This window comes from Sander lucioperca, chromosome 18 (genome assembly GCF_008315115.2).
Source record: "Sander lucioperca isolate FBNREF2018 chromosome 18, SLUC_FBN_1.2, whole genome shotgun sequence".
Taxonomy (NCBI): Eukaryota; Metazoa; Chordata; class Actinopteri; order Perciformes; family Percidae; genus Sander; species Sander lucioperca.
In genome coordinates, this window is record NC_050190.1 from 29799149 (window position 1) to 29820440 (window position 21292).

Sequence of the window (21292 nt, forward strand, 5' to 3'; positions counted from 1 at the left end):
TGATCACTGCATGCATGTGTCATTTGTTGACATTCATGGCTTAGAACTTTTACAGCAGACTGTTGGATGCATCTTATGTGGACAAGTGACTGTGATACTAAGGAATGATGACAGCCACACACAGCTGGCTGGTTTACATATGGTGTGTATACGGTTGCGTGTGTGTGTGTGTGTGTGTGTGTGTGTGTGTGTGTGTGTGTGCGCGCGCGCGCTTGGTGGTTGGAGGAGGGCGTTCATGGGAAATTATGGTAGGTGGTCATGACAGCTCCTCTTTGAAATTGCAGCATTACTGACAGTGAGCATAGAGCACGTGGCATGAAAGTGGCCTACTCTTGTCATTCAGATACCGTCTATTACATGATAGGCTGACTTCCTCCACTTCATAACCTGCCTTAATGACTCAATGAATGAACAATTGCTCTGCCTTGACACTGCGCCTTTTAGAATGGGATGACTTCTATTTTCTTTCCCTGTCATGGGATTTGCTTTCATCTCCTGAATCGCACACATGGTTTCTAGAAAGCTTTGTTTGGTAAAGACATCTCCCTGCTTCCTTCCTGTCAGTGCTCCACAGCAGGGATGTATAATAGAATAGACTGAAGGTGGGCCCCAGTCACATACATTGTAACTGTATATACAAATTCTAACAGGTTCTAAGAACATTGTGTTTACAATGACTAAATTCACTTTCTTTGATTTGATCTACACTAGTTTTCTACAATGCAATACAAAATATAGTATTGAATTCTTGCACAAAAAAACATGCCATATGTATTTTACTATAAATAATCACTCTCTATAAGTTCATTAGCCCCACTGTTAGTTTCTTCTGTGGGTGCAGATGTCTTGTTCCTTTGTTTAAATAGAAGCTGCAGAGATGAATTCCCCTTCCCTCTTGCTATACTCCAACCATCAAATTACGTACACCCTAATATTATTAAGTGGGTTCTCCCATGTGAGCTGAAATGAGCTGTCGTCAGATCCCTGAGTGCATGCAGGCTGAATAAGCCAGAGGAGACTGGGCCATGGCCAGGGAGGTTCAGAAAGTAGAGAGATAAGACGAGAGACAGGAAGCCAGGTTTTTGGAAAGGCTGTCATTGTGTTACACAGCCTGGCCTACAAATGCAGGAAAACAATAACGCAAACTTGCATGTCCATACCGTAAGGGAAATGACACAATTTCCCCAACAGCAGAAGAGTAGAAACTGTGGCTCGATCTACAGTTAGTCCAGAGACTACAGATTACAAAAATGCACATTTAGCATGAGGCCACATAGAAGCAACCGAAAGTTAGCAGAGATGAAAACGAGACGGTCTACCTCAACCTAAGCGAAGCTGCGTTAAGCAAGGCTTGGGGGCACAGGACACATAGCGGAACATATTACCCAGATCCGAAGCCAAGAGATGAGCCAGCCACGCTGCAAAAGCAAAGGAGCGGAGGAAAATGTAATGAAAATGTAATGCCTGTGACACATGAGCGGGCAGTACTGATTACGACGAGCCATGGTGTCCAACACAGTTGTGCCAAAACTGAGGACCATGCCGCCAACACAGACACCAGGTTGACAGACGAGGTACAGTAGGAAACAAACAGAGCAGCAGTCACCTGCTCAGATAAAGCGCTGAACAAAACGGCGTAATTAAGTAATTAAGGTGCTGGTGAAGTAAGAAAGCATTTAGGTGCATAGGAGCACGAGTTAGGCTGTAGACCTTTAGCGTATAAACTTTTGTGTTTTAGCAATCGCCTTTCTCTTTTAGCTAGTGCTGGCCAAATGAAGCCTTGTGAAGCTATGTAAATCATTTTATTTAATTTCTGAGCTTGGTTTAAAGAAAAAGGCTCAAGGGATGGAAATTCATGGTGCTTTCAACCCTTTGTTGAACAGAGAACGCCATCTAGTGGGCTCAAAAAATAAAGAAAGTGGTTCACAAAGCTTTATGAAGCTTCAAGAAGCTTCTTGAGGCTTCATTTGGCCATCACTAGCAAAGGAGCAGAGGCAAATGTGACGCCTGTGACACATATGAGCGGGCAGTACAGGAAACTGTAAGAATGCATACCTTACAATCAGATTGTGACGAGCCAAGGTGTCTAACCCAGCCGTGCTAAACTGTGGACCACGCCGCCAACACAGAAACCAGATTCACAGAATAAGTTAAAAAAAAATAACACTAGAGCAGCAGTCACCTGCTCAGATATAGCGTTGAACGGCTTAATTAAAGGTGCGATATGCAGTTTTGTCCATTTCTTCGCTGTTTTCTCACTTTTTGCTGACAGGTTTCTCTGTAGAGCTCCTCCTACAGCTTCAGAATAGATATTTAGCAGCTCCTGTGTTTACTTGTGTCTGACTCCTCGCTCGGTCAGTCTGCCGTTTCCTCTTTCTCTGTTCCTCCGACAATGCTTTCCTAGCTTTCTGCTTCTTTCTGCTTTCTTTGTGAAAAACTCCATCGCTACCTTGTTAGCCGGTTCCTGAATGGGCGTATGTGTGCAGTGCCGTAAGGCAATTCATTACATCGCGAGACCTGACATCATCAAGCGATACTTCCTGACGCTGAGGCCAGCGGCCCACCGCCCAAAAGTTGCAAGGGTGGTTTTTCCGCACACTAGGGGGGAGCGAGACGACCACCATTCAACTCGAAAAAAGTCATATAACCATTCCAATGACTCCGAAGCTGTTCAGTTAAGGTAAGGTACGCTAAAAAAAGAACTGCATAGTTCCCCTTTAAATTATAAAGGTGCCAGTTCATCATTAGATCCAGCCGGTAACAATTTAGTGGGCAGATAGAAAGGAGAAAACCTCTGCCACGTTAGCATGCTGAAATTAGCATTTAGATTAAGGGCTAATAGCTTGGCTGTAGACCTTTTAGTGTTTAGACTTTTGTGTTTTAGCAATCAGCTTTCTCTTTTAGCTAGTGATGGCCGCATGAAGCCTCATGAAGCTTTGTGAACAATTGTATTTATTTTCTGAGTCCACTAGATGGCGCTCTTGTTTTTTTTTTTTTTTAAAAGGCTCAAGGAATGGCAATTCAGTGTGCTTTCAACACTTGTTGAACAGACAGCGCCATCTAGTGGGCTCAGAAAATAAAGGAAATGGTTCAATTCATTTGGCTATCACTACTTCTAGAACAATAAATGTTTGCACTTACTCGACATTCAGCTTCTGTGCTATATTTCTTCTTCTTATATTTAGAAAGGTCATGTTCCATTCAACCCCCTTAGCCAAGCAGCCCTGGTCTTCACTACATGGATGTGTCTAAAAGAATATTCCTTCATTATCTGAACTTTTGAACCTGAACAAGCCTCCAGCTCATTGCTCAGATGGCTACACTGGGACCAGTAAAACAAGTGCACTTAAGGGTTTTTTAATGGCCGTGTGACACCTAACCCGTGTAATGGAGCTCCAGCTGTCAAACACTGACTGATGCTAATGAGAGATCTGACTGTGTGATGCATGCATAACAGAAAGAACAGGTCAGGGGTCAATGAGACCTGCTCAGGAGGGGACTGTGCTTCAATGAGACAGGTTTTTTTTTAATGCATCAGTTAACTATGGCATTTGGACTAACCAGGTTGGATTATCTGGGGCATTTTTATTCCAGGATTGGATGTTACATGAACCACATTATACCTGGGACACCATTTCTTACATTTTGACATTTTACTGGAATGATACAAAAACAACTAACATTTTATTAGGTTTTTGAAATGCACAGGAACAGAGCCGTCTTCCTGAAAAGAGAGGAGAGGAGGAGATCAAATCTTGTATAAAGAGGCTTATTAGAATAATATCTCGGTTGCCATGCCACCCGATGGTATGAATAATGAATTTAATATAACTCCATTGTGATTGTAATTTCTCATACTTGGTATGGCTTTCCAGTTTGACACTGATGGTTTGATGGTCTCAGTGATGTCAGCAATGTGAAATCTTACAATGAAAGATTGTTAAAATGGACAAATGCAGAGATATGCTTGATGAAGCTGAGTAGTCTCGCGTTGCCAGACGTATCTCCACAGCGCTGTGGAGTAAGGTCTGGCCCCTGCACACATACATTCCAGGATAGAAGAAAAAAAATGCTCTGGGTTGTTTAAACCAATCACAGGCGACACTAAGCCAGATGCAGCGACGGTTCTGCAAAATAGTCTCGGGAAGGAACTTGTTTTGGTAGAACGTTTGCACCCAGCAAAAAAAAAAAACGCCACATTAAATATTAACTGTTTACACAACACAGTAACGTGAGCTATTTAAATTAGCTGGATACATCGTTAAACTTCATACGTAAATCAGTCCCAAAACGTCCCAGTTAGAGAGGAAATGCCGTAAACATATTCTCTGTAAATCTTTACAATCATTCCCCGAAAGAACGAAGCAGGCCTGCCTTGTTGCACGGTCCAAATTTTCTTCCAAACTTGCCATTTTCAGCGTGTAGCTTGCTAGCTCGAAGTTTATTGTTGATTCCTAAAGCGAACTGAGTTTGAGAACGCCAACACAGAGAGCGGAAGGCGAGGGAATATCCGACGGAATATCAGGCGGTGCCAGATGTGACGCAATTGTTACATCTTCATACAAAAAAATGTAGTGAGTAATGTAAATAATTGCTTTTTGCTGTTGATTACTTTTAATAAATAATGAATTATGTTTTTTTAGGTAACTTGTCCAACACTAGTGATGGTCAAATGAATTCGCGAACCACTGTCTTTATTTTCTGAGCCCACTAGATGGCGATCTCTGTTCAAAGAAAAAGGTTAAAGGAATGGCAATTCAGAGAGCGCCATCTAGTGGGCTCAGAAAATAAAGACAGTGGTTCGCGAATTCATTTGACCATCACTACCCAACACATGGTAACAATGCAGGAACAAAAATAAAATGAGACCCATGAGTCTGTTGTCCCGGTGCATGCTGGGATGGTACCAATGCAAACTCATACAAGCTACTAATATTAAGTTGGAACCAATTATAATTTTCAATATTCGTCTTCCACTGTCAACCTAATTTTTTTATTTTTTTGACTTTGGCTCTGAATGCATACCTCTTTACCAAAAGATGGGATAACAATGCAATACAAGCTCCAACAATTAAAAATATAACACAAAAACACCTTAAGACACAAGTTAAAAACATATCAGGCATCATTAAAAACATAAATAATTAATATGACGGGGGCCCAGCCCTGTAAGAGTGGTCATAAATAGTCATACATATATAAATATATGGGGGTCACACAACTGTCACTTCTTTGCCCTGCCTTTGACATGTTTATTTCCTCATTATTCACATTCAGAGCAGTAATCAGCTGCACATTAGGAACAGCCTAGTCTATATCCTCAACATTCCACTTCGGATTGCTCCGTTGCTGCCGGAAATTCCGCCAGATTTCACTCATTTAGGAACTGTTCGTTATTTAATTAAGGGGCCACCGGAGGAGTTTTGGGACCTCTATAGGCTAAAAAGACATGACCCTCGACTCGCCAGTAATCATATTTCTATGACCCTCCAACATGATTTGAAAAAGAGGCATGACCCTCCCCTTGCGTGCGAGTTTGCACTTAACATAGAAGTACAGATGCCATTTGATTTTTTACAGCCATGACGTACACGAGTTAACCTCTGCATTCTCATCTTACACATCACACTCCTCTGTTATTAGTCAGCTGCAAATATGTCAGCTTCGTCCGGCACCGCCCAAGACAATTGTGATTGGTTTAAAGAAATGCCAATAAACCAGAGCACGTTTTTCTCTCATCCCGGAATGCTGTGTGGACTAGCCAGACCCTCCTCCACAGCACTGTGGAGGAAGGTCTGGCAAAGGGAGACTAGGAACAGCCCTTCAATTTAGCAAATAATTTCCATAGATTGGTCAAATTAGTTCCTACTTACTCCAGTTTTATTATAATGTGTCCTTTAAAAGGTATAATCAGTTGTTTTAACAAACAAAGGAGTTTTAGAGGGAATGGAGAAAGATAAGCAAACTAAGGACACCATCTTGTGGTCAAACATGTCAGAGCAATACTCAAGCATTGGGGTGATGATAAAAACCTTTACTCACGTGCAGTATATGCTATTTTAAGTGATTTCTGCACAAAGCCGTTGTCAAACTCTTCATTCTCCAAATGAATTGCTTCATTTGCTTACATTGTGTTTGGTCAAGTGGTGCATGTAAGTGTTTTAGTAACAGTAAGAAGAAGAAAAATAGGGATATTTATATAGCGCCTTTCAAGAGCAGACGTCACAAAGTGCTTCATAACAAAAGACAAAATAGCAACTAAAAAAAGAACAAAAGACATGAAATGCAGACATCAAGCTAAATACATAAGGCAGTAGAAAACTAAACAAAAGCAAGTCTCGATAAAAGGGTCTGAGCTGTGTGTGTGTGTGTGTGTGTGTGTGTGTGTGTGTGTGTGTGTGTGTGTGTGTGTGTGTGTGTGTTCTTGTTTAACTATATTCGTGGGGGTTCAAAAACCGGGAGTCCAGTATACTTGTGGGGTCCGGACAGCCTTGTGGGGCCAAAATGCTGGACCCCACAAGTTTAAAGGTCTGTTTGAGGGTTAAGACTTGGTTTTAGGATTAGGGTTAGAATTAGGTTATGGTTAGGGTGAGGGTAAGGGTTAAGGTTAGGCATTTAGTTGTGATGGTTAAGGTTAGGGTAAGGGGCTAGGGAATGCATTATGTCAATGACAGGTCCCCACAAAGATAGTGCCACAAACTTGTGTGTGTGTGTGTGTGTCTCTTGCTTTCCAATGGAAGACAACAGGAGGTTGGAACAACAGGTTGTTATTCACAACACCAAGTTCGACTTTTTTACATAAATATGTATTCTACATAATAAGTCAAGGATATAATATGTATATTCTAATGAATGAAATGTATGTCTTTGTTCAGTCTGTGATGATGTCTAACTACAGGTAAACTGGTTGGTGTTCCAAAAGCACCACTTTGGCTTATACCTTCCTCTCTGTACAGGCTCAGTGATCGTCACAGTGTTTCCTCTTATATCAGGTACGTAGAAGATCTCAAACTGGATCCTGACTGGGATCATGTTTTAACTTCATCTGTTTTTGAAGAGGGAGCAGTCATTAGTCTATATCCATGACGTTCCACTTCCGGAATTGCTCCGGTGCCGCCGGAAATTCCGACAGATGCCCCGTCACCTTCCGTTTTCTTTGTGTTGTAATTCTAATCTCTGGTAGATTTGTGAGGACTATGGTTAACTGCTCCTCAGATCTCTGCAGGGTAAATCCAGACAGCTAGCTAGACTATCTGTCCAATATGAGTTTTCTGTTGCACGACTAAAACAACTTTTGAATGTACACGTTCCACCAAAACAAGTTCCTTCCCGAGGCTATTTTGCAGCGGCACCGTGGCTCCGTCCGGCACTTAAGCGTCGCCCATGACGATTGTGATTGGTTTAAAGAAATGCCAATAAACCAGAGCATGTTTTTCTCCCATCCTGGAGTGCTGTATGGACTAGCCAGACCCTCCTCTGCAGCGCTGTGGAGGAAGGTCTGGCAAAGCGAGACCATATAGTCATAAATGATCTGGTGCTTCCTGTTTTATGGTGATTTATTGTTTTAGTCTGTGTCTTGTATTGTTTTGTCTGTTTTGTCTTGTTGAGTTCTGAGTTTTGCATCTTATTGTTGAGTTTGTGTTCTCTGCTGTCTTTTATGTAGCCTAACTGTTGAGTTTTTTTTTTCTTTGTCTTTTAAAAGGCCCATCTAGGGATGTGCATTGCAAATAAGCTTAGGCTATCAATGCTGTTGTGTGTGGCATAGGTCTATGCAACATTCATTGTCCCTATACAAATAAACATGAATGGTGTAACATGACAGATAGCTAGAGATAGAGATAAATAACCCTAACCCTAACCCTACTCAATATATACAGAGAATATATGAAAAGATTGTGTGCTGCAACTACTTAGTAGCAAAAAGCTATTTGCTGTGATTAAACTGTACTGAACTCTTTATACCACTAGATGGCAGTGGAGCATAGACAACAGTAAAACAGTGGGGTGTTACAGCCCAGCACAGTTTTGTATATCACTAAACATGACATGTAACATTAAACATATGCTGAATTTAACCCTGATGTTGTATTTGGGTTCCTGGAGGCGCCTTTTTTACCAGCTCAAAACATGACAAGACAAAAACAGAAAATGACACATTGGGTTCTAAACAGTGGTAGGAGAGGATGAGAGACTGTGGACAGACCAGATTCAAATATTGCACATGTTAACATGTTTATGTCTGTTGAACAGGTGTATTGATTAGGAATTGGCTTTTTACTCCTGAAGGGTTTATTGCACTTACTTGAAGTCGTTACCTCGTATAATTTGGAGTTCCCTTCAATTTACTGTCTCTACTGCGGCTGGCTGCTGTGTGAGTGAGACAACTAGATATCCACAGATTAGGTTCCGCTTCCAGGATTGCTCTCGTTCTGCCGGAAATTTCGCCGGATGTCACTCTATTACGTATTCTTTTTCCGTTTTACGATGTCTGTTACCATCCACTTTCTTTGTGTTGGAATTTTAAACTCTGGATTTGTGAGGACTATGGTTAACTGCTCCTCAGATCTCTGCAGGGTAAATCCAGACAGCTAGCTAGACTATCTGTCCAATCTGAGATTTCTGTTGCACGACTAAAACAACTTTTGAACGTACACGTGTTCCACCAAAACAAGTTCCTTCCAGAGGCTATTTTGCAGAGGCACCGTTGCTCCGTTTAGCACCGCCCAAGACGATTGTGATTGGTTTAAAGAAATGCCAATAAACCAGAACACGTTTTTCTGTTTTTTTCTTCTTTTTTTTTTACTGGAAGGAGACGTTGGGGGCTTAAAACACCATCCAGCCCCTTTTGCGAACCAATTTTCTGGAAAGCTTCAATGCTTCATGAGGCTTCATCTCGCCTTCACTAGTTATGGTGTCACTGTTGTGGACCAAGCAGTCAAGGAAAACAGGTTTGAAGTTCAAAAAAGTTGGGTTTATATTTCCCCAAAACAAAGATTCAACAAAGCAAATAAAGGAAAGGAGTTATAGGGCCCTTTAAAAAAGGTCAACAAAACATAACTCTAGTGAAAAATAAAGCTAGCAAAACCAAAATGTTAACTCAATTAAGGGACCTCTCGAATGAGACATGAGGGACACTTACAGTATATACAAGCTGGCCAAACCAATAAACACACACAGAGGAGGACATGGACAATCACTAAAGCTGCAGACACACAGACCAGACGGCCAACACTCGGCAGAAAAGACAGTTGGACTGATCAGTTTCCCCGAGTTCGTCAAAAAAGTGCCTCGGAACACACCTAAGCGACGAGACGTAATACGTCTCCATAACAGCAGGCGGCCCTAATCTGTATTGTCGCCCAAAAATGACAACCGGCAGCTGATTGGACGAACGCGTCACGTGGGTCTGGTTTCTCTGGAAATTCAAAGACAAACTGTCATGGCGACTCATTCAGAATACGATCTCATATTTTACTAAAATAGTTCACCGAAACGTGTTTCTGAAAACATTTTAAGCGAGAAATAGGCCATGCCGTCTTCATTTCAGATTGACAAAGGTCAGTTTAAAAGATTTTCGTCAGATTTTGAGAGACTCTAGTCACGCTCGTTCCGCTCCCCGTTTCCGGGTTAGCACTCTACCAATCAGATGGGTCATTTGAGTCCGTCTGCCGGCAGCGCCCGCCCCGCCGATTATACATGTCAAATCGGGCAAAATGAAGGACGACGGCCCCTCGGACGGACGACGGCACGGAACACACCGAACAGACTCGAGTCACTGACCTCGCCACACTTATAGAGAATTATCGGCTTGGTGTGTCAGCGTCTTAAAACTGGCTGAAAGAAATCCTTATCCCACCACCCCTGCTGTCAGATGTTTTGGTATGGTCCAAGGTTGGGGTCTATGCATAAAATCAGGCTCCCCCCTTTGTCCCATCTTTTGTTCCATCAGGAAGAGAAGTCAGCAGCCAGGTAACTCTAAGACAAAGAGAAATGAATTGATATAAAATTATTTAAAACTAAATAGCAACGTGACAAACGATGTAAACTGTGTGCTAGAAACATTGTCTAAATGCTAATAAGGTAAATCTAAACCAAACAAACTAACGTCTTATGTACTATTATGTGACTGCAACTTCAAATAACTGAACATGTGGTCATGATGTGGGTGTGTGTGGTACAACCTTAACCCTGCTGTTGTCCTCGGGTCAAATTTGACCCGTTTTTCAAAGTTTCCGCATCAGAAATTTGGGTCTCTTTCAACCAAATTGTCCCAAAAATAACACGGATGGTTACATACAACGCTCATCGCAGGTCAAATTTAGGATCAGTTCACTACTTTCATTGCATTTTGGGTGTTTCATTCAATTTTTATAGCATTTGAAAAACTATGAAATCTCTCGCTTTCTAAACAGTATACCTGAGTAAACTGTGACAGTCTGTGATTATCCACTAAATCGTAACTATTTGTCAAAATAGTTCATAATTTCAGATTTTTTTGAACTAAAAAATGAGGTATAATTTCATATAATTGAGGTTTATTGATTATGAATTCCAAAAAAAGTGTAAAACTAGCGGCAATAAGTTGACGTTAGTGGTGAATCTGGTGGTATTGAAAAAAAATCTCGAAAAAAAGGGAATCTTGAAAAAAGAAATCGCCAGGAACATTTTAAAAAAGCATCTAAAAAGGGTTCATTTTCAGTTTTTACCTGGGAGTACAACAAGTTGCACGGTCAACGGGAAGACAACACAAGGGTTAAACCAACCACCACAGTCACCGAAATTTAAATTATGATAAAAACAGAACACAGAATAACTGCTGTAGATAGTCTCTCTGGACTCAGTCATGTCTGTGTCAGCCTGTGTGATGAAAGCTTTAGCACTTTACCCATTTTCTAGTATAAGCATCCAATCTGGAAAACCATTTATATGACGTCTTTTCAAACACTGCCACTCTAGCCATCTCACAAGCCCACTCTTGGATCGAAGGCACCCCTTTATTCCTCCATCCTCTTAGAAGAATCTGTCTAGGTTTCATTAAACTAGTTTGGACCCAATTTATATCCCGTTTAGGATTGACCCAACTCCTAGAACAAATAATCTTGGGCTGAATGGAACCTGGCTCCCTGCTATCCGACATAGGTTATCATGTATCCCGGTCCAAAATTCCTGGACCTTATCGCAGGAACATAGGACATGAAGTAATTGTCCGTCCTCTGTCTTAAATTTCCAACAATTTGGTGTGTCTTTCAAACAATCTGGAGGGCGTCCAATAGAAGCAATGCATAATCTTGAACTGAATCAGGCACACCCTCACATCGTGTGACATAGTTTTAATATTCCTACAAATTCTGTCCTATTCCTCATCTTCCATGTAATACTTAGAGCCCTTTCCCATGTCTTCTTGAGGTCCGACCAGGCTCCATCCCCCAGGTTTTTGCATAAGTATAGAATATTACCCAGAAACCTCATGACCTTTCCCGTATTTCATCAACACCTTATCTAAACATTCTGGTACCTGTAGGGCTTAAGTCACTACTGCACATTATTAAATGAGCAACAATGGTTACATCACTTATCTTTCTATTGGTTGTTTTACACTTGTTACAATGAGGCCCATCATAATGCTCATGATGATAATTATAGTCAGCAGCAGCAGAGCACTGTCACAGAGGAATACCCTGTTCACACACACAAAGGAAAGACACATTAAACATGCTCCACATTGTCCAATCAGTCACCTATCAAACTGCACACAGCCTTTATGGCCTTTCTACTAATTCCACTGGGTAGAGCTAATGAGCCGTTATTCAAACGGCTGTGCAAATATCAGACATATGCAACTATTCGAACACCAACTCAAGATGACACATATTTGCTTTTGAACAGTGCTTGTGTTCCCTTCCCTCAGAGATAACTTTAGTTGCATGGACTATATACACTGTGAACCTTTGATGTACATTTACAGCTTAAAAGCTCACAGTATCTTACTGTTTAAATGTTATACAGGATCATACTGTAAATGGCAATGTATTCTGGGTTTTTCTTTTACAGATTACAGGTATTTACTGTTAATACCAATGCATCTTGGGAAAATAAAGGAAAAAGTGGGAATTACTCTGCAGCCAGTATATTACTGTAAATTCTAATAATACGGTAAGAAACTTTATGTCTAAAATTTAAAAACGGTACGTGTACTGTAAATAAACAGTAGTTTACTGGCGAAGCTGCAGCCAGTATATTACTCTACAGTGAACTGATTACAGAAAGCTCTAAAGAAAGCAAAATTCCGTTTGCAGAGGAGCAATATAATCATCCTGACAGGAACCATTACAAACTGGCTTGGTTTGTGCACGGCCCAGGACAGGAGGGCTCAGCAGCGGCTGGTTAAAACTGCCCAGAACATCATTGGTACTCATCTACCAAGCATCAGGGAAACGCCTGCAGCCTAAAGGATAATCAAAGACAATAGCCACCCAGCCACAGCCTGTTCTCCCTGCTGCCGTCTGGCAAGAGATACAAATATATCTGCTGTCGTACTACCAGACTTCAGAGCTCGTGCTCCGCACTTGAAATATATTGTAACGGCCGGCAGGATGCCATTGTGTTGACTGTTCTGCACGGTAGTGCAAAGGATCATGGGACTAGGTTATTAATGGTTCCTGTCCTAGTTAAAGTGTGTAAATGATGTTCTGTTAGTGTTTTCATTATGCATTTACATTACCTAGGTTTTAGTCTTGATTTAGTGTTCATGTTTATTTACATTTGTTGGGTCACCATGACTGAGACACTGGGGTAGATTGATGACCTCTGTTTATCGAGTGTGTGTAGAGGTTGAATAAACATCCGTAGATATCAATATCTCTGGCTCGTTGATATGTATAAACAGTAGGGATGGGCGATACCACACTTTTAGGATTCGATACGATACCGATACTTTTTCTTGCATTTTCATCGATACCTATACCGATACCGTTAATTTCATATTGGCAATTTTTGTCAGTAAAAATATTATTACATTTAAGACAAATCACAAGACAAATACTGACCATTTATACAAAATGTATTATGGTCAATACATAATATAATAATTAAAATAAATAACATAAATATGAATTAAATAAATTAAATATGAACAAAAACATACATATTTCCAGGCCCTTGGCTGTGTCGCTGTCGGCTGTGTCGCACGTTGACGCTCATTCGTTCGTCTCCTGTCACGTGACATGGGCCAGCTCAATACGCCGCCAGGTACAGGGGTGTCCCGGCACATAGTAATTTAAGTAAGTAATCTAAAACAGCTAAAAGTGATGCATACACCCTCAATTATTATTTATATCGATATTTTTTTAAGGAAATCAATGCCAAATGAGTAGCGTGAGTATATCGATCTATCGATACCACATGATCGATACGCCCATCCCTAATATACAATCTATGTTTTCTCCCCCCTCCGTCTCCTCCTACTGTTGTTTCTTCAGCACGCTTTCTGTCACAAACCGGCAAAAGTCATAGCAGTGTTTTCCCTCGGTATGGGAAGACTTAGGTGCGCGTATTTTGCATTTTATATTCTTCCCCAAGAAAATGTTGCGTTTTTTAATTTGGAAAAAAAATAAGTAATTTCCCCATACATTTTTTGTCTCTTTGTAGTCGTGTAGTGTCTCATTTTGGTCATTTTTGTTTTCTTTGGGGTTGTTTTGGGTCTCTGTGGTCATTTGGCGTCTCTTTGTAGTCGGTTTGTGTCATTTGTGGTAGTTTTGCGTCTCTTTTTCACATCACTTTGGACCGTTGTTATCACCTACCACCACCATTGTCTAAAACGTTGGAAAAGCTAGAGCAGATAATAAATTAATAACACTCAAAAAGCTTAAAGACAAAACTTGCTGAAGAAGTCCAACTACAATCATCATTAGATCTGAGAAAAGTCTTTTAGTTACATTCATTAGGCCTATGTGCTGCCCAAAACGGCTCATTCACACCCTGCATATGTGTAACCAACAGTGGTGTGAATCTAACTAAGTACATTTACTCAAGTACTGTACTTAAGTACATATTTGAGGTACTTGTACTTTACTTGAGTCTTTTCTTTTCAAGCCACTTTCTACTTCTACTCCGCTACATCTCAGAGAGAAATATTGTACTTTTTACTCCACTACATTCATCTGAGAGCTTTACTAGTTACTTTACAAATAAAGATTTTTGCACACAAAACACATAGTTTATAAAGTAGGATATGTTATTATAAATTAAACTACCCAACAATATATAAGCCAACAAGTCCAGCTGAAATGACCAGCCGATTAAACACTTAGTTGATTGACAGAACTGTTTGGATCGTTTCTAGTTTCTAAAATGGGAGGATTTTTCTGGGTTGAGTACTTTTACTTTTAATACTTTACGTACATTTTCCTGATGATACTTCCATACTTTTACTGAAAGGTGCAGTAGGTAAGACTTATAAAACTAACTTTCTGTCATATTTGCTGAAACTAACCCTATGTTCCAGGAGAACTACATGAAGCAGGTCATTTAAAAAAAAATCCGGCTCCTCTGGCACCACCTACAGCCTGTTGTGCGTTTTGCAAAAATCCACCGCTCCCTGTTCAGATGCACCAATCATGGCCAGGGGGGGTGTCTAACTGCGTGTCAATCACTGCTCATGCACACACATTCATTCTCCCTTGTGGGGGGAGGGGCTTAGGAGACCGTTTTGGGCTTTACCTGAAAGGGGGGAGGGACTGAGAAGTTGTTGATGTTCACATTTTTGGCTAAGTCCTGGATCTTCACAATCCTACCTACAGCACCTTTAGGTAACATTTTCAATGCAGGACTTTGACTTGTAACAGAGTAATTTAACAGTGTAGTATTAGTACTTTTAGTGAAGTAAAGGATATGAATACTTCTTCCACCGCTGGTAACCAACATTGCTGCCAAATGAATTGGTCTTCCCCCACCCACACTCTCGGATCTCAATTTTAAGGCCATCACACGCATCGCAACCACAATAGCACAGGACAACACACGCCCACTCAACAACCACTTCACTATTCTGCACTCTGGATGCAGGTGCAGGTCCCTAAGGTACAAGAGAGCTCTCTATGGCAAAAGCCTGGTGCCTGCAGCCATAGCAACCCTAAACAAGAGACCCAGATTAATCACTGCCACTTTGTCTGTGTTATCTGTCTATAGCTATGTTTCCATCCACTTATCAAGCGAATTATCTGAAATTCTCTAAAAACATTAATGCAAATAAAGCCAACAGCTTTAAAGCGAATAAAAACCTGTGCATAATGACGCCACATGCTGTTTTGCGGTCAAAGTCAAAGTTTGCTAGCCAAAATGGATCGTGCCGTCTACTTACAAATGATTAATATTGCACAAGTTGTAATGGAGCTTATGTGCCAGCTGATAGCAACATATCAAGCTATAATAAGACAACAACGATGCTGTGATGATGCAGATGCAGATACACGTAAATGCCATATGACAAAGATTTTTGTTATCTAAAATAGCCGTTGTATTTTGCTCTTTTTGTCCACTTATATCTGTCTTTGTTGACACCCGCCATGTCTGAAAAGAAAGCGGAAATACGTGACGGAAATGAATAAAACTTCTTTGTTTTATGGCCGGTTGCAACCATAAAATGACCTAAAATGTAATCGCAATTCATTCCATCAGTGTTTATCGCATAAGAGAAAATCCGATGAGAACGCGTGTCGATATTCATGAAATTCAGTCGGAATTTGTTGTTTCCATAAGGCATTTTTCATACGATATTACTTAATTCGTTTTGTTTTTTGTTTTTTTTTCAGAAATAGTTTTTACTTGTACACAAGAGGTATCAAAATGTAAATCAGGACAAACATTAAGCTCAAACTTTGAAACCCAAGCAACACAAGGAAGAGAGCGATGTTTGATTTGCAGACGGTCCTCCCCTCCAAAAAAAACGACCCCGTAAGTCATTTGTTGAAGCAGCAATTACGACCCATGTTTACGTTTATAGTTGACGGGAAGTCAGGTAACAAAGTATAAGAGCACCCAAAACTCCACCTCAGGAGGCAGGTTTGGTAGGTGTGTCAAACAAACACAGGACTTTCACCCAGGAGACCGGGGTTTGTGTTCCATTTGAACTTTTTTAAGTTTACGAAACAAACGTAGAGTTATACATACGTACATATATAAAGAAAAGAATACCAATACTGCAGAAATGACAATGACAGCAATTGACAGTGACAATACAGAAAATGACAATACTGCAGAATTGACAATGACAATCCAACATCTGACGTTGACAAAACATAAAAATGACTAATGACTCTTCAGAAGAGGTCATTATCTTCACTCGAGCTTCTGCGCGGGAAAGTCACCAGACGACAACATTTTCTGAACGTAGCCATACTGAGAAATACAGAGAGAGTTGTATTGAGCTAATTTATGAAAAACTCCTTAAACCTAAACTTAAAGGGTAGGAACATAGTCTATATCCACGATGTTCCAATTCCGGGATTGCTCCATTGCCTTCTGCTTTCTTTGTGTTGTAAATTTAAACTCCGGTGGATTCATGAGGACTATGGTTAACTGCTCCTCAGATCTCTGCAGGGTAAATCCAGACAGCTAGCTAGACTATCTGTCCAATTTGAGTTTTCTGCTAGCATGTTCCACCAAAACAAGTTCCTTCCCGACGCTATTTTGCAGAAGCACCGTGGCTCCTTAGCGCCGCCCATGACGATTGTGATTGGTTTAAAGAAATGCCAATAAACCAGAGCACGTTTTTTTCTCCCATCCTGGAATGCTGTGTGGACTAGCCAGTCCGTCCTCTGCTAGTAGGAACAAAACACCTATGTTGTCGTTTGGTTTGGAGGACATGTTGTAAAAACGTGGGAAGGTAAGATTTCTGCTGTTTTTGTCACTTTTTTTCCATGTTTTTTTTTTCACATTTTCAACAATTTTTGGAACGTTTTTGTCACTTGTTTTCGACATTTTATTACATTTGTTGCTTTTTCCAAAATTTTTGTGTCGTGTCAGGCATTTTTGTCGGTTTCTTTCCGTTTTTCACGCCTTTTTGACGTTTTTGTCGCTTTTTCAACGTTTGTGTATTTTTTTTCGGCTTTTTGTCACTTTTTTCAACAGCTTTGGCGCTTTGTAGACGCCTTTGAGGCTTTCTTCGCCGTTTTGCTCGCTTTTTTCAAGGTTTTTGTCGACGTTTGAAGCTTTCTTCAACGTTTTTGTCGCTTTTGTCTTTATTTATTTGGACTGCCACGGGGCCATGTTTTAATTTATTTCTTTAAAAAAAATTAAACAAACTTTATTGACAGTTGACAGTAAAAATATCCACCACATACACTAATGGCAGAAAAACATTACTAAACAAATAATTAAGTTCGTGTGCAGCAGACCCGTGACGCGAACGGAATAGGAGCCCCGAAAATGCGCAGTTCCTCGGACGTGCTTGTGTTACATGACTCTCTCTCTCTCTCTCCCTCTCCCTCTCCCTCCCCGGTTTACTAAAGGTGACCGTGCTCACTCCTCATTACTTAACGTCTTCAGATTGAGCGGCGGCGGGAAGACGAGCATTGCCGCAGATCTGCCCCGGTGCTCCGGACACACTGCTGTGTCTGCTGGAAAGAAATCTCACAGTGCTGCCGGAGGGGTGTGTGTACTCTGTGTGTGTATGTGTGTGTAGGCTATATGTGTGTGTTGACATCTAGTGCCGGAGTGCCGGGAGAATGTATGCGCTGCTTCATGCGCCAACCTCCACTCTTCATATAAAGTCTCCACACATACAGGCGGGTTTCTTTTTTTTCTTCATCATCGCGTTTTGGTCATTTTGTCTCACCTTGCAGACTGACGCTTGAATGTTGATACAACGACGCGCATGCGTTGCTCTCGGAATAATTTGTGCAGCCTAAGTTTGCATCCCAGAGATCTTGTGGTCAAAGTCGTCGGCAGGATCCGAGTTAGTGATGTGGACTACTCTGGACCGCGGATGCTGGGGAGTCTCGTGCTTGTCCTTGCTGGCGAGTGTGGTCTGCGGGGCGCAAAGGTGAGCTCACATAATAACATCATGCCATGTTATTAGCCTATTTCAGACAAGGCCCAAAACATTTCATTTATAGTTCTGAATTGAAACGTGTGTGTTTTTGTCCTCAGCGCTAACGAACCTAGCAACATGTCCTATGTAAAAGCCACCGTGGACAAGCTGCTGAAGGGCTATGACATCCGTCTGCGGCCTGATTTTGGAGGTAAAAAAAAAAGCTGCCGGTGTCCGCTGTGTACATGTAACAAACATGTGGCAATCAGTGGGCTGCTGTATCATGATTACTGATACTCTGCTGTCATGTTGTTTTTCAACAGGCGCCCCTGTGGATGTAGGCATGAGCATAGACATCGCCAGCATTGACATGGTGTCTGAAGTCAACATGGTGAGTTACCTTCTCCATTCTCCCTATACTGTAGGTGATGCGGTATGAGACAGACACACACACACACACACACACACACACACACACACACACACACACACGCGCACACACACTGCCTCTTTCCTTTTTCCGTGCACTCTTCCAAAAACAGACGGAGAGAGGAGAGAAATCCGTGTCAGTCCGGTTTTGCCTCTGTACTTGGTGCAGCGCTGCTCCTGAAGGAAAACTAGCCCCGAGCCCCCCCTTCCCTCCCTACCTCCCGCTCCCTTTTCAGCACCATGGAGAGATCCGCAATGTGTCAAAGCCAATCCGTATGCATCGAGTACTTCACCGCGGTGGCACAACCAGCGAACGCTGTGAATTAACAAGACAGAGAGAGAGAGAGAGAGAGACACACTGAGAGAAAGAGAGAAAGACTGTTAACTCATTCCACACACGCGTCTGCGGCCAGTGTGAGCCCGGTGTCAGAAGAAGTGGGGAAACGGACACAATCAGGGGGGGAGAAGAGGAAATAAGATGTCTGTGTTCATGTTTTGTCCCTTTTTTCTGGCCTCAGTGCAGTAATTACATAACGGCTGACTGAGAGTATGAGTCAACAGGAGGAAGGAGGCCCAAAAAAAGCAGAGTGTCTGCGGAATATGATGTTACCACTTAATACAGAGTACAATGCAGCGCTGCCAAGGTGCCCAGGGAATACACACCATCAGTGTTTTATAGCAGGACCAACTGTGTGAAGTGTGTGTGTGTGTGTGTGTGTGTGTGTGTGTGTGTGTGTGTGTGTGTGTGTGCGCGTCTGCGGGAGGCATTCAGATCTATTAACACATACTGATCATAATGTACATTTGAACTGCTGTTGCTTTACTGCAGCTTTACGTAGGCTACAGCCTGATCTCTGTTGTGTAACTTCCTTTTACCTACCTGCGTACAGTAAGTCTGCTCTTAGATCCAGATATATTGCACCTTTTTTCTTCATCATGAGAAACGGAGATATTTGTAAATGCAAGGCAAGGCAGCTTTATTTCTATAGCACATTTCAGCAACAGGGCAATTCAAAGTGCTTTACATAAAACATTAAAGAGCAGTTAAAAATGATAAAAAATATAAAAACAGAAAAGAGAGAGAGAGATATTTTCCGGGGAGGATGTGTGGAATTTCCCCCTGTCTGGTATACATACCCCGGCCTCTGATGAATTATTTGTATTCCCAGTGGGGACAAAATGTATACCCCCCCCCCTCAAAGTGATCAATGCTACTTCACCAATAGACTATATACAGTACTTAAAATAGAGAAGTATTTTAAACTAAGTAAAGCGCTGTAACGTGAACAGTCTGTAGTGCGATAGAATGATAAAATCCGAGCGGGACGCCGGTTACCAGCGGCAGTTGTGTAGGTGACTGCGATCCGGCTACAGGTGACGCTCCTTTCAGAGGCCGTGGTAGTTTAACCAGAAAAAGTGAGCGTCATGCAGCGATGACAGTTAAGTTTAGGCACCAAAATGATTACTTAAAGTGCTCATATTATGCTCATTTTTAGGTTCATAATTGTATTTAGAGGTTATATCAAAATATGGTTACATGATTTAATTTTCAAAAAACACCATATTTTTGTTGTACTGCACATTGCTGCAGCTCCTCTTTTCACCCTGTGTTGAGCTCTCTGTTTTAGCTACAGAGTGAGACCTCTCACTTCTGTTCCATCTTTGTTGGGAGTCACACATGTGCAGTAGCTAGGTAAGGACTACTAGCCAGTCAGAAGCAGAGTATGAGGGCGTGCCACGCTAGCAGCTAGGTGAGCATTATAACATGTGTTACAAAGTGACCACGTTTGTCTCTGAAGTAAAGGCTGGACTACAATAGAGCTGTTTGGAGCAGTTTGTGAACAGTGTTTTCTGTTGGAGATGGTAAGTCCCTTTGGGGTGGACTTTGGGCTTTTTCACTTTGTAAACCTATAACATGCACAAAAAAGATATATAACACAATAAAAGGAAAGGGGGAAAAAAGCCAAAAAGCACAATATGAGCACTTTAAGTTTAGAGAAAAGATGGTGGTTTGATTAAGACATTCACCCAGGAAACGCTCGTTCAATCCTCGTGAAAATATTTTTGTTTTCGCCGCGAAGTGAACTCCGCTCACCGGCTTTGAAAGCGCTGTGTTTTATGTTGACACCACGTTGTGCTATTTCATTTTGAGATTATTTTCCATTGAGTATTGATGGCCGGCCGAGTGGCTCTATATCCATGGTATTGACGGGGATTTAATTCTGGCATGTTTTGTTTTATTGTGCATGATCAAACCCCCCCTTCCCCCACACCCCCCCTCTGCTTTTTTCACAAATCGCACCCTGCAGATATGTGCTGCATAAAAACTGAACGCTGCTTCTCTGTGTTTATGCAGGAGCATGAAAACAGTTAAAGGCTCATCTATCTATCTATCTATCTATCTATCTATCTATCTATCTATCTCGCCCCATACTGGGCGGTCTACCTTTGCCTCGGGTCCTCTATCAGAGGCCTGGGAGCCTGAGGGTTCTGCGCAGAATCTTAGCTCTTCCTAGGACTGCACTCTTTTGGACAGAGATCTCAGATGTTGTTGCTGGAATTTGCTGCAGCCACTGTCCCAGTTTGGGGGTTACAGCCTGGAACTACTGTTGCCTTCCCTTTCCACAGCTTTTCTAGCTTCTCTCCAAGCCCTCGATATTTTCCAAGCTTCTCGCGTTCCTTCTTCTTGTTGTTGTCATCTATCACAACTGCCTTATTCTGCTGTTTGCCCAAAACATCCCAGTTAGAGAGTAAATAGCGCAAATATATTCTTTGTAAATCTTTACAATCATTCCCCGAAAGAACCAAGCAGGCCTGCCTTGTTGCATGGTCCAA

General features: G+C 41.6%; 1 protein-coding gene and 1 long non-coding RNA gene across 2 annotated transcripts in view; both read left to right on the plus strand.

Annotated features, from left to right (window-relative positions):
• The first annotated feature begins 12590 nt into the window (after window positions 1–12590).
• On the plus strand, window positions 12591–15447 carry LOC118493794. The gene is made up of 3 exons (XR_004895804.1): window positions 12591–12601; window positions 12820–12824; window positions 15318–15447. It is a non-coding gene; the product is annotated as an uncharacterized LOC118493794 (long non-coding RNA).
• Window positions 15448–17490: 2043 nt separating this feature from the next.
• Window positions 17491–21292, plus strand: part of gabrb1 (gamma-aminobutyric acid type A receptor subunit beta1) — a 61807-nt gene continuing 58005 nt past the window's right edge. The window contains exons 1-3 of the mRNA XM_035994994.1: window positions 17491–18040; window positions 18148–18239; window positions 18352–18419. Of these exons, the coding sequence (XP_035850887.1) occupies window positions 17961–18040; window positions 18148–18239; window positions 18352–18419 (240 nt within the window). The 5' untranslated portion in view covers window positions 17491–17960. The remainder of the gene's footprint in view (window positions 18041–18147; window positions 18240–18351; window positions 18420–21292) is intronic.